This window comes from Danio aesculapii, chromosome 7 (genome assembly GCF_903798145.1).
Source record: "Danio aesculapii chromosome 7, fDanAes4.1, whole genome shotgun sequence".
Classification (NCBI taxonomy): Eukaryota; Metazoa; Chordata; class Actinopteri; order Cypriniformes; family Danionidae; genus Danio; species Danio aesculapii.
Genome location: NC_079441.1, coordinates 15,602,205 through 15,616,449, shown reverse-complemented (window position 1 = coordinate 15,616,449; position 14,245 = coordinate 15,602,205). Strand labels below are relative to the sequence as shown.

The following is a 14,245-nucleotide window of genomic DNA, read 5'->3' as shown; positions in this document are numbered from 1 at the left end:
ATATATTTTTTAATAAATATTTATTATAAATAAAAGTATTCTTGTTATTATACAATTATTATTCAAAATAATCTTAAATGTAACTGAAAAACAATGTTTAGACACAACTGGAGTGATGCTAAGATCATTTAAGAAATTACTTTTGCATAAATATTAATTTCATTTGAATGAAATATTATAGACAATTCAATAAAATACAAAAAAAAAAAGATGTTTTATAGAATTATCTGTTGTCTTAGACTTGACACATGGCAGAGAATTAGGTTTATTAAGTCTTTACCTCCCTCACTCATCCCTCCTTTTTGCTTCATACAAAAAATCTATCAGGATGGATGCTTAGTAAGATCACCGTCATATTGTTTAAACTAGTTCTGTCGACTTGCAAAACAAAAAAGACTGTTACGCCGGTTTTACAACGCATGAGCGGCGCGTGACAAGCAAGTAGCCTACTTTTTTTGGCGCCCGTGTTAACTACCGGGACTCGCACCGGCAGAAGAGCAGCGCGTGCGAGAGGCGCACGGGATCTCTGCGCACACGCGGAGTTGCGTCAGTTTGCTTTTTGATTAAACACATTGCTTTCGCCAGCGTTGGTTCGGTTGCACATAGAGAATAACTTGTTTATTTCGTAATTACCACTTTTAATAAATACACTTGCATATGAAGTATCTCAATGCATTTACTGGGGCACGTGCCTGCGTCAAAGCAATAAAAATAAAGATTTAAAGCCGCACCATATTGGGGTTTCATAACATCTAGTTTTTATGAGGTTAGTTAGCCTAACACTCAACTCCAAATCTGGAGAACCACTACGAACAATTTAGCTTACCCAATTCACCTAGTGCATGTCTTTGGACTGTGGGGAAAACCGAAGTACCCAGAGGAAACCTGCGTGAACACGGGGAGAACATGCAAACTCCACACAGAAAAACCAACTGACCCAGCCAGGGCTCTAACCAGCAACCTTCTTGCTGTGAGGCGACAGCACTATCCACTATACCACCGTGTTGCCCCATATACATCTTATATATTTAAGGCGTATGTCTATTAGATCTTGATTTAAATTGTGATTGAATTTGCATTGATAAAATTAATGTAAAAAAAAAACTGAAATTATTCCAAAGGCACATACGCACTAATCACCGGTGTTCACCTTTTTGGAGCCCATGCATTACATTTTTGCATCAAATTTATTTACCAAATGAGAACCATAGGGAGCCCAACTTGGTTCGCCTTGTGGTCCTAGCTAGGCCACCCATGTAGGCTTCAAAAAAGATGCCCATTTTGAGCCAATGCCAACTCTATACGTCTGTAGTCCATGTTAAATTCATGAATGCCCCACACTGATGCGTTTGCTGGGTGGGGTGGAGACAAATCCCATCTGCAAAGTATGTAGATTTTCACAACATCTTTCATTCATTCATTTTCTTTTCGGCTTAGTCTCTTTATTAATCTGGGGTCGCCACAGCGGAATGAACGGCCAACTTATCCAGCATATGTATTATGCAGCAGATGCCCTTCCAGCTGCAACCCATCACTGGGAAACATCCACACACACTCATTCACACACATACATATGGCCAATTTAACTTACCCAATTCAGCTGTACCACATGTATTTAGACTTGTGGGGAAAACCGGAGCACCTGGAGGAAACCCACGCCAACATGCAAACTCCACACAGAAACTGGACTGACCCAGCTGAGGCTTGAACTAGCGACCTTCTTGCTGTGAGGCGAACGTGATGCAGAACTCACAACATTTTCACATACATAAATTCACGTTTATTAATTATTTTCTTCTCAGTATTAAAGAAAGAAATCTGTTGAAATAAAGCAAGAAAAAGAAATCCACTATAACAGTACTTACTTTTATGCTATTCAACAGCCATGTACATGCCACCTCTGACAGGTAAAAGCTGCTCTCCTTCTCTCTTTGTTTTAAAAGCACCATAAGCATCTGCCAAATGACTAAATGTAAATGTTTACTAACACTTGCTTATGAAATAGAAAATTGAAGAAGAACAATCGTCAGTTAAAGACTTGGGTTTGGGAATGCCAAACAATACATAACAATAGCGATTACATTCAGAAAAAAGACCAAAACATGTAAATAATAATACATTAAGTAAAAAATTAACATGTATAGATAAATACATACATTAAAAATGATCACAAATCAAATGAGGAAAAAGATTTGAGATTTGTTTCTTATTTAAAACGTGATCTATAGTTTCGAGTTGCCACATCACAAGTGAATCTTGTTTATACTGTAAATGTATAAATGATTTCCACACACACACACAAAATAAACTGGTATAAAAAAGTATAAACAATTAACACAGTTACTGTTTTTTATGCAATGTAGGATTCATGCATCGTTTCCAACAGCATTTCATGTTTATCGACGCCCATTGCTACTAAAGGTGCGGTCACACTTGACTTTTCTTCCCATAGACTTCCATTCATACGCACGCGAATGCGTCAGACCGGAAACGCGGGGTCATGCGTCAAGCTTCGCATGTTGCTGCGGTGCAAAGTTCAAGCTTGGTGAACCTGCGAAATCGCATCACTTGGCTGCATGAGACCAATCGAGGATCAAAACACGACCTCTCTGGACAGAAATTTAAAACATGGAGCAATCGCTCGCTTTTTTAAATGTCTAATAAGCTTGTTTGATCCCGCCCCTTTTCGCAGCGCCGCACGACAGAATTTCGCACACACAAAGCCCAGTGTGACCATAGCTTTACCCATCTATGCTACATTACCACTAACCAATTAAAAACTTCACTGTTCTAGTTAACTGCACACAGGTGAACCTGAGAGTTAAGAACATACTAATTAACGTGACATAGGGGAGAAATATACATTAACGGTTTTTACAAGAAAAAATTTTTACTAAACAAAATAAATTAAAAGAAATATAAAAAACGCAAAATTATAATTATTAAAGGCAACCAATTTTAATTATACTGAAATAAAACTAATTCCAAAATAATCTTTAATTCCTTCGTCCTCCCCTACGTTTGAGATGGTATCAGCCGGCTGAAGCGGGGAGAATAAAGCTACGATCACACCGGGCTTTGTGTGTGCGAAATTTTGTCGTGCTGCGCTGCGAAAAGGGGCGGGATTAAACAAGCTTATTAGACATTTAAAAAGCCAGCGATCGCTCCATGTTTTAAATTTCTGTCCAGAGAGGTCCTGTTTTGATCCTCGATTGGTCCCATGCAGCCAAGTGATGCGATTTCACAGGTCAGAGTTCACCAAGCTTGAACTTTGCACCGCAGCAACCTGCGAAACTTAACGCATGACCCCGCGTTTCCGGTCTGACGCATTCGCGTGCATATGAATGGAAGTCTATGGGAAGAAAAGTCAAATGTGACCGCAGCTTAAAGCTCTTTTCCGCCCTTTCCCCAACTGTTTACCCGTCGAGACCGCGAAAATGGAGGACATCAGACCAGTCATTTCTCATCGCACAGAAATCTCGACCCAAACAAGGATTTAAAAACAGTAGGCCTGCAACAAAACTTGTGAGTGTGCATTCCAAACGAAGATTTCGAAAACTTATAAATAAAGCTTTAAGTGTATCAAGTAATAGTTCAGCGGAATATTGTTTCCCCACGACATTAACTTAAACCGAATAACACGTTTGATAATGTAAGATAAAGAGCTGGGCTTTTATTGCTGTAACCCACTAGACAGCAAATAAATAGATCTTAAGTGGGGTCTACAAGTTATTAATGTTGAAAGACTGAACAATGCACGTCAATTTAGAAGTTTAATGCACACTCCAGAGTTTGTGAACTGTGATCAAAAGTTAGCTTTGTTATAATTTAAATTATATTATTATTTTTGAAAACTCAACATAACCTAAATGAAAAGGGAGATATTTTAACAAACATAATTCGTCTTTTAAGGCCTACAACAAACGCCTTGTTGGGAGTACCAATATAGATATATAAAAACTAATGTAGGCTATAAAAATCTAAATAAAAAAAGCCAAATAATAAAACAACAAATGTAATGTTTGTCTAAAATAACAAATAAACCGATACCAACTATAATTTAATGGAGCTTATTCAGGGCCACTTGTCGGTTTTCTGTCTGCATGGTAGTTGAGTGCTGTTCCCTTACACCATATCTACATTAAGGTAAAGTTGGTTTTGTTTTCCCACATTCAGACTTTATCCTTAATAATATTTCAGAAAAAAATTGTTTGCGAATTCTAAACATGGAAATCATATTAGTAGCCAATGACTATCAAAGTAGCATTGTTTAGTCAATTAAATAGTGCTAATGTTGTTTTTACGTCACACTTAAAGGCGATTTCAGACTAAATATTGAAATTAGGGTAGTAAACACTATAGGGACCCTTAAAATGAACGAATGTGTGGATATAACCAACTTTACCTCTATCCCTTTCTATTCACTTTATATTCTTATTAGTTAAATGGTATGTGCCCTTTTGGGAAACAAACAGCAGCAACAACAAAAGAGCAAATATAAGAGCACATTAGAATTAGGTTAAGTACAGTCCAAAATAACAGCAATACACTTATACCAACTAATATATAATGTAGTATATTTAGGACTACAGCTGCTTATCTCAGGTCTTTGTCTGGATGGTGATGTTGAGTGCTTCTTACCCCCCCCCAACACACACACACACACAATATCTATGGGGAAGACCCTCAATGTCGTGGGGTGATGCTCTCATTCAACCTCACTCAGCTTAGTCAATCTTACCATGGTGAATCCCTCCTGAAGGAATCCCTCCCTCTGGGGTCCAGTTCAGCTTCTCACTGGACGGAAGTGTTGGGTTTAAAATTACACCATGTATAAGTTTTGTTCTAATTCGACCATTAAAGAAAGTACATTTTATATAGCAATAATGACATTTGATCATACAGCATCTGCCATCATTTCACCATTCATCATTTGACCTACAGCATCAGTTACTAAATATTGAGATAAATCCTTAAAATATAATATTAAAAACTACAAAACAAAGATAAAACAGAAAAACACACATGGTTTTTGCAAAGTATGCTGGCTTTGCTTTTCAAGTATTTTGAATTTCTTTCCATTTTAATTAATTTATTTCAAATATACCTACAGTAGTTTGCAAAATACTTTGTTGTTCCTAATACTCATTTTATACTTGTTTTCCAGAGGTTGCCAGAACCTGACATCTACTTCCCCTCTTTTTCATCAAGCCTGCTTCCTGCTCCTTCCTCCCAGTTGGACGATGTGCAGTGGTGCAATACTGAATGCTGAAAGCATCTGCCTGTAGGCAACAAGGTAATCTTAACACAAGAAGCCTATCTAAACATTTTAAATTTACTAAACCTACCAACACATGAGATAATGCATCAGTTTAATACAGTGCCGCCAAAAAAGGCAAAACAGAATGTGGCTTAATAATTGTTTTATCGCTATGAGCCACAGTCGTAATCAAAATCAGATTAACTGCACAGCCAAAAGTAAACTGACATGTATTAAGAATCATTGGTGTTATTAAGCTCTGTCTGCGACTGCCTATTAACTTTAGAAAAGTGCCAGGCACACATGTACTTGCATAAAATGTGTCTATTTAATTCAAATAATGGTTTGTCAAGTAAATTGCTTCAGTTTTTTTCTTCATTAAAAGTATAAACTATGCTTATTTGCTTAATGGCTGCAGTTTACAAAAGCTACACAATGTTTGAAATGTGTGTTTATTTCGTAAACACTTATAAAGACACTTAAACACTCACCTTATTATAGATAATAACTTTCCAATCAAACCAAATCTGCCATTTAGCTTTCGTACTTTTAAAAATAAAATATTAGTAGTAATAATAATTAAAATTAAATAATAAAACTAATTATTAAACACTATAAAAATAAACTCTTTTTAAAATATTTATAGGCTGTACTTAGTTGGCTTCATTGTAATGTCATTTAATGTCACAAAATAACTCGATCACAGGACAAAAAGAGAGCAAAGTTATGCTTATAAATCATCAGCTGAGGTGGTGTACATGAGAGGATGTGCTTAGCAGTTGTCATGTGAGGCGACATACATAGAGACATTTGTAAAATGTAAAAAATAACATAAGCACATAATAAAAAGGTTGTTATTATTATTAGGACCCAACATATTCATTATTAGGGACAGTTAATTTTTTGGGTAGGGAAAAAATCATGTTAGTAAAGGCATAGAGTAAATGTACACATAGCAAGTTGTCTAAATATCAGCAGGATATTTACCCATCACATCCCTGCACAATGAATATAATTAATTCATTTCAATGTATACAATACATTTTCACAGAAACACTATAGCTTTATTAGAGCACAAAGAAAACCAATCATATCAGCTTCTGCATCATATCACCTATTTGTATTTAAACTCTCAGAAATGATGATACAAAAGCTGTCATTAACCCATGGTTCCTGTTTAAACTGTACATTTAAAAAAAACTTTTTAGGTGTAAAATATGAGCCTTCAGGGTACAATATGGACCCTTTAGGTACTGATAAATAACTTTAAGGTACCAATATGGATCCTTTAGGTACTAACATGTACCCATTGTACAAAAAAGTACAAATGTGTACATTTTTTATAGGGTATCGTTACTGTTTCATAGCTTTATCTCTGAGAGTATTAATTTTTTTTCCTCTTCCTCCATTTTCAATTTGTCTCAGACATATGGTGGCAATAGAGACTTTGGGCTGAATTCTGCATTCAACAAATCTGAAGAATTCTTATTAGAGACTAACTAAATGCACACTAATATGTTGAACTCCTGTACTACCTAATATTAATACCAGGATTTAAGTTAAAAATAAAAACAATGCACTGTAATAATTTCTACCCTTATTTTCCCTGAAAGCACAGTATGTCTTAAGAAATGAATGCACATTAAAATTAAATTCACTCAAATTCACATGATCTTTACATATATTTATTCACATATATAACTCATATATTCGATGGTGCAAATGAACAATACTGTACACAAGCGATCCATGAAGAGATGTTAAATGAGGTTGCACACAAGAGTCTAACAGCATACAGTACATGCATTATTCAGTCGCATAAAACCACACATATCTTTAGCAAATTATAATAACAATACAAATACAGTAAAATCCAAATAATACAGTAACATACAAATACGCTAAAATGTGGACAGCATTCTGGGAAAGTAAATTTTACAGTTTTCACTGTATATATTAAGGAAACTTACTGTTTGAGATTTTTAATGTAGAATTTTACAGTGGAATCCTGGCCATTGTTTACAGTGTGTCTCAAATATGGACAAACCCAACCATTGGGTTGAAAAGTGTAATTTAAATTTAAGGTAAAAAAAAATAAAAAATTAAAACAACATTGGGTTTATCCATATTTGACCCATAGGTAGGCCCACGCGAAATCTGTGTGCGCAGAAATCCGCAGATAGCTTTCTGCAGATTTTCATTCCATCATTGAGTCTATTTATTTAGTTGTGTGTAAATTTTGTCAGTAATATTAATGATTAATACGAAAATGTTCATATGATTTACTTACAATATAGTTTGTAAAGTAATAATTGCTGTCTTTTAGTAGGTATATGATAGATGTATCATATTATACACTTGCTTTGTTTACCAAATAAATGGGTATAATAGGATGTGCATTGTAAATAGCTATCATCTTACAATCTGTTTTTTTGTGACATGTTAAGATAACAAACACTTGAGTTACCCTTTCCTTTAAATATGATTGTTACAGATGGATTAAAGAAAGTTAAGAAGTTCTAACTGAAATTATTTCAATTAAGTGCATTGAATATTTTAACAATGCAGATGTAAAATGTTACTTTTGTGATCTGACCATTGCATACAAATATTGGTCTTGAGAGCCCGTTACCCCAACTCTTCTAGAATTCTGACTAAAATTAATGGCTGTGTAGTTTAGGCTGTCTTCATTCTGATATCAAGAGAAAAAAAAACATTATATGGCTTACAAACACATCAGGACTCCAAAGAGATTTTAGAGAAATTCTAACATGAAATAGATTTTAAGAAATCATGTACTTACTTGAGTTCTTTGAGCTGCCAGCACGTCGAAAAGTGAAAAAAAAATATTGTTGTTATAAATAGCAGATGTGGTATCTGACAATTTATGAGAATACAATAATACAAGATGAATTAACCTTATAACCTAAAAATCTTACTTTTATTCTGACTCCCGAGTTTTACTCCCAGAAAAACAACAAGTGCCAAAAATATGACATTTGAAATTCCAAGAGCAAGAAGAACAGGATACAAGTCACCACTTTCTGTAACAAAATTGAACGTGTGACATTTTTGCATTAAGATCAGATTATATTAAGTGATTAGTTTCATATGAGACTTATTTTTTATTTAACATGCTTCAAATATGAATGATAAATGTATGTAAAATACATTTCCATATAGGAATGAACAAACCAAGCCTTTCATCATTTAACCCAGATGTTTGTGTTTTGCCTTCATCTTACCGCTAATATTGAGTTGAGTTCCTCTTCCAAGCAGTATTTGTCCACATGCGGCCACAGCACAGTAGTAAATGCCAGAATCAGAGCGACTAATGTTGTTCTTGTGGAGACTGTAGACACAGCTCTGTGTTTGAGACTCAGTGTTGATCTCACAGCGGCCATTTCTCTCTCCTTTGGTGTAAAGCACTCCTTCAGAGTCTCCTGAGCTTTGCTTGAACCAGTAGATGTTGTGATCTCCTGCACAGCTCTCAGTGAAGATGCTGCACTGCAAATTCACTGAATCTCCTGGATCAACAGTGTCTATCAAAGACTGATGAAGAGTTGTGTTTCTGTCTGTGGCTGCATCTTCAAATACAGTCAACTAGTTAGGATTTAAATAATTAACTAACATAAACTGAATAGAGCTACTATAATAAACACAACTTACCTCTAACAATTAATCTAGTTCCTGAACCCATTCCAATGACCTGATATGATGAAACTACACAATAATATGTTGCTGAGTCTAAAGGCTTTGTCTTTAAAATGGTCAGATTAGAATAACCTTCTCCTATGATAACATTTAAATTATTCATTTTCTCAGAGTTGTTATTCCAAATGGGACTTTGTGCAAAAAACAGATTAAACACAATCTGTAAAGGTTTTCCATCAGCCGTGTGTTTTAAACCATGCTGTCGACAACTGCAGAACAGATGAAAATGTGCAAGTGAGGTTTACATCCTCTCCAGCTTGAACTATTTTTACATGATCCTTCTGAACAACTTCCACATCAGAGGAGCAAGCTGCAAAATAAACCCCCAAACAAAATATTTATAACCGAAATTAGTGTTCAATAATTGTTAGAGTGTTAAATGAGCACTTTAATCTATAAAAAGATGAAGTCATATTTACATATTGTTGAGGAAAGCAAAAGGATAAAGTAATATCTCATGATCATCCGTCCTCCAAAATTATTTTTCTGCTTTGAATTTCCCCTATAAAAAGTGAACAAATGAGCAGGTTGTAAAACATTTGCTCATGCGAGAAAATAAGAGTAGATGAATGTTACCATGTGTCCATCAGCTTCTGCTTCAGACAACTGAGGCACACATACACCTTCAGCTTAACTTCATGCCTTCATTCTACTTCCCACATCAAAATGACCAGAAAAAAAATCTAGCCCAAGCGTCTTTCCATTACTCTCATAACTCTCATGTAATGAGACAGAAATTGAAAAAACGATCAGTGGATAGTCTACCATAAGCTTAAAGTTCACTCTCAAAATTACTGTCCAAAATAGAAGAAAATATAGTATGTAGTTTATCATAATGAAGAAAAGTAGATTATAAGTTTCAAAAAGCATAAAACAAACCTTTTAAGGCCTCTGTTTTTAAACTTCCTAGGTTCGAAGATGTTAAGAAATGAAACTTTTAAACCAGCAGTTTCAACCATGGGGTTGGCAGATGACGTGCGTCTTACATCAGCCAACGAGAGATAGTACAAGATAAACTTACTCGCATATCAAAAAAAGTCCTCAACAAAAAAATAAATATAACACTGAATGCAAAAGGTGCTTCAAACACCAGCTGCAGTGATGCAATGGCGTATTTGTACATTTAATTTTTCCATCTTCAAATTTTATTCAACTTTTTTTCTAAAGTTTTCTTGGTAACACTTTAAAATAATGGTCCATTAGTTAATGTATTTACAGACATGAATTAACAATTAGTAATACATTTATTATGGTATTTATTAATTGTTAATGTTAGTTAAGTTAAATAAGTTAGTTCAAAATTGGTTAAAGTTAAATAACATGTTAGTTCATGTTATCTCACAGTGCATTAATGTTAACCAGCACAACTTTGGATTTTAATAATGCATTAGTTAATGCATAGTTAATGTTAAACTATGATTAATAAATGCTTTACAGGATTATTCATACTTAATTTTAGTAAATACATTAACTAGCATGAACTAATGGACCATTCTTCTAAATTGTTTCCTGAATAAGCATTCATAAATTAGTCTCTGCTTCTTTTATTTTGTATCAGGATCATCTCTTAACTACAAAACAGAATAAATGCATAATGTGGCAGTAAGTTTGTTTGACAGGAGGAGGAAGTTAAACCAACAGATCTCATTTCAATGTTCTTCAACCACTAGGTGCCAGTAGAGACTATGGGTTGAATTTTGGATAAATAAAAAAACTTAATGTGAACTATAGGAAGCATGTTCCCAGGAAACTATATTAAAGGACCTGCACATTTTACAACACGTGTAAACATAACAACTTGTGTAGGTTGTTTGTAATCTAATATGGTTATTTGTTATTATCAATGCATTGCCATGTGTTGTTGATATAAGTTTGTATTCAGTTTGATCGGAATATTCATTATAATACTTACCTTTTTAGTGATACAGCCATAGAACCATGTGAAGAAAGAGAAGTGTTATTAGAGAGTGTAAATAAAATTGAGGTCATAAGATAAGGGTGGAAAAAAAACCTAGAACTTGTTTTTTTATTTATTTTATTTTATATTTCTGTGGAATTTTTACAATACAATCTTTTATTATTCTTACCTTATCTCTGTGTCCGAGTCCTTTACTGTTGTTTTATCTTCTCTCTCTCTCTCTTTGGAGGAACTTAGACTTCTGTGCATCTGGCCCATTGATAAACAACTTACAATACATTGGTGTATCGAGGGTTACATGTACATCACTGTAACACGTTTTATTCAAGAACATTTGAGCTGGTTTCAGTCCTTAGCTCTTTCATTTTCATCTTATTTAACTTGCTTGTTGATTTAAATCCCATTTTGTTAATTAACCGATTATTTTTATGCAACAGTCAAGTTGCATGTTAATTTGCTATGAAGAAAAGGACATATTTGATTTTTTGCATGCTGATTTATTTGAAATCGTGAATATAGGTCTATATAATCACCTTGCAATTTTGAAATTATATAATGTGTATGACGTTATAATGTTCACGATTTGATATGTATCATGATATTTATAATTAACATTGAAAATGAAACTGAAATGCAAATAAAAGATTTATTTTAAAAATTACTAATTAAACAATTTTCAATGTATTTTGTTTCAACTTCTTTCGTTTAAACTGAACCTTCTTTAAGAAAATAAATTAAATAGGCCTGTCTCTGGCAAAATTAAGGAACAATTTAAGGTGCAAAAATAAAAAAATTGCATTCTGTTCAAGTGAATTTAACAGCAAGAGCTTAAGGCTTTGCTTGGTCACTTACAGTTTTTTTTGCAAAGAAATCTAAATATTTACGTTTCCAGGTAGTCCGCAGTTCTATAAGATAATCCTCAACTTCTGTGCATCTGTCTGAGAGGTTTTTATGGATGGCTGTCTTCATGATGGGCACAATGAGTGACAGGGTGGCTGTCTTTTCCTCAGACAGGACAGTCGTGGCCCTTTTCAGCGGTTTAAGCAGGTTTACTATTTCTTCGGCGTCGCTGATGTTGGCGCCATCAAGTGTATCATGTTGACGTGCATTTTTTCGTACCTCTAAAATGAGAATCACGTTTTCTCTCCGAATTTTTGATATCTGATCACGTGCCTATTCTATTTACGCCATCCCTCCCGAAGATCGCATATTGCCCTAATACGCCTACCATGCTATCAAGAATCTACACATCCAATTTTAGCTCAAATTTAGCCTGTTTTACAGATTTCTATGTCAAATTGTGCCTAGATCTCCCATTATCAGAACTGGATGTTGAACAACATCTTGATCTGCTGCACTCAGTCTGCAAACAAATCTGCACCCCTGAAATTATGCAGACGAAAAATAAAATCTGAACCTTGGAAAACGTTAGAGACGCACACCTTAAAACAAAAATATAGGCCGGCTGAACGTAAATGGAAAAAGGACAGACTTACCATCTCTCGTCAACTTTTCAGATCTGCTTTTTCTTATCAGTCAGCTGCTTATTTTGCCAATTTAATTGAGTCAAATCACTCTAAACCTAAAGCACTTTTTGCTGTTCAGTCTGTTGTAAATCCTCCAGTGAATGTGCTATCTGATGCTTCTTTATGTGAGAGCTTCCTGAACTACTTCTGTGACGATTACAATTTTAAGGTCGCAAATGAGCCCATCTGGGGTCTCAGTGGATCCCTTAAACTGCCATCTCCCTGTATCTGTTTTTACTAACTTTTCTCCTGTTACCTGAGTGAATTTGGAGTCCGTAATTTCAAAATTAAAACCCACTACTGGCCCTGGCGAAATTCTCCACTCTCGATTCTATACTTCGCTCTTTGTATCTATGGGCCCAGTCTTGCTCACTGTTATTAACAAGTGCCTTACGACCGGTATTTGGCCAGCCAGTCTAAAGACAGCTACCGTCACACCTTTGCTCAAGAAGGCCTCACTAAATTCATCTGATCTCAAAAACTTTAGACCCATTTCCGCCATACCCGTCATCTAAAAAATTGTAGAAAAAATTGTACTTAATCAATTACAAAGATTTCTATCCCAGATTGGTATCGCTGAGCCGTTTCAATCTGGCTTTAGGCCAGCTCACAGCACTGAATCCGCTCTATTAAAGAGCCCATATTATGGGTTTTTGAAAATGCCCTTCCATGTAGTGTGTAACACAGCTCTAAGTGAATTGAAATATCCAGCTAAGGCTTAAATCTGTAAGTGTACAGTGTTTAAAACTATTGATTCATCTATAAAAGGGTCAACTCATAGTGCTTCAAACGAGTCGCCTTGATAACGAGTCATTAGGTGTTTCGCGATGACGCAGCCACGAAACACAAGCCTCGCCAGTAGTTACGCGCGCAAACCAGGGAGATTTGAAACCTACGGCCCCGCCCACTAACACAGAAAAAACACTAGACACACACACACAGACGCCGCCGGTCGAATGAAGTCACGCTGTGCTCAGATGGATAATATTGACAGTCTCTACCCAAAGATGAGTTGTTAACCTGGTACAGTACACGCGGTTACTCTTTATATTCTCTTATCACATGTAAGCCACGTTAAAAACGCGACGCGTGCCGCTTTGTTTACGGATTTAACGTTAAAGGCTTTTGTGAGCTCGCGTTCCACTGCCGTTTGTCGTTGCTATGGCGATCGATCGTAAGCTAGGAGACAGGAGACTTGTGTCACTTTCCCTAGTTCTTCTGAGGAGCGTTGTGTGTGTGTGTGTGAGAGAGAGAGAGAGAGAGAGAGAGACTCGCGTCGCAATCCCTAGTTCTTCTGAGGAGCGTTGTGTGTGTGTGTGTGTGCGTGTGTGAGAGAGAGAGAGAGAGAGAGAGACTCGCGTCGCTTTCCCTAGTTCTTCTGAGGAGCGTTGTGTGTGTGTGTGTGTGTGTGTGTGTGTGAGAGAGAGAGAGAGAGACTCGCGTCGCTTTCCCTAGTTTTTCTGAGGAGCGTTGTGTGTGTGTGTATGTGTGTGTGAGAGAGAGAGAGAGAGAGAGAGAGAGAGACTCGCGTCGATCTCCCCAGTTCTTCTGAGGAGGGTTGTGTGTGTGTGTGTGAAAAAAGCCTTACACTATGAAGCGCGTGTGCACTGTGACTACTTTTATATAGTTGATTAGCAGCTGGGCATTTCACTCTGTCTCTGCTGAAGCCTGTCACTGTCGACCAATCGCAGCAGGCTGTCATCGGTCCAATCAGCGCAGATTAGCTTCGCGCTGAGGAGGGGGTTGGGAACAAATGAATCGCTGAACGATTCATATGGGAGTCGTTGGGATAATTAGGTAAAAATAAATGCAGGTTATAAGACCATC

At 35.9% G+C, this 14,245-nt stretch overlaps 2 protein-coding genes across 2 annotated transcripts in view; both read right to left on the bottom strand.

Moving 5' to 3' along the window:
• Positions 1 to 6,954: 6,954 nt before the first annotated feature.
• On the bottom strand, positions 6,955 to 9,494 carry nitr1n (novel immune-type receptor 1n). The gene is given in 7 exon segments (XM_056461104.1): positions 6,955 to 7,952; positions 8,064 to 8,086; positions 8,200 to 8,304; positions 8,506 to 8,847; positions 8,930 to 9,164; positions 9,166 to 9,284; positions 9,394 to 9,494. Coding segments are annotated over 7 exon segments (984 nt in total). The 5' UTR covers positions 9,440 to 9,494; the 3' UTR covers positions 6,955 to 7,838.
• Positions 9,495 to 12,539: 3,045 nt separating this feature from the next.
• LOC130232650 (uncharacterized) overlaps positions 12,540 to 14,245 on the bottom strand; it is a 72,822-nt gene continuing 71,116 nt past the window's right edge. The window contains exons 8-9 of the mRNA XM_056462623.1: positions 12,849 to 12,929; positions 12,540 to 12,674 (exon numbers count right to left, since the gene is read on the bottom strand). Of these exons, the coding sequence (XP_056318598.1) occupies positions 12,540 to 12,674; positions 12,849 to 12,929 (216 nt within the window). The remainder of the gene's footprint in view (positions 12,675 to 12,848; positions 12,930 to 14,245) is intronic.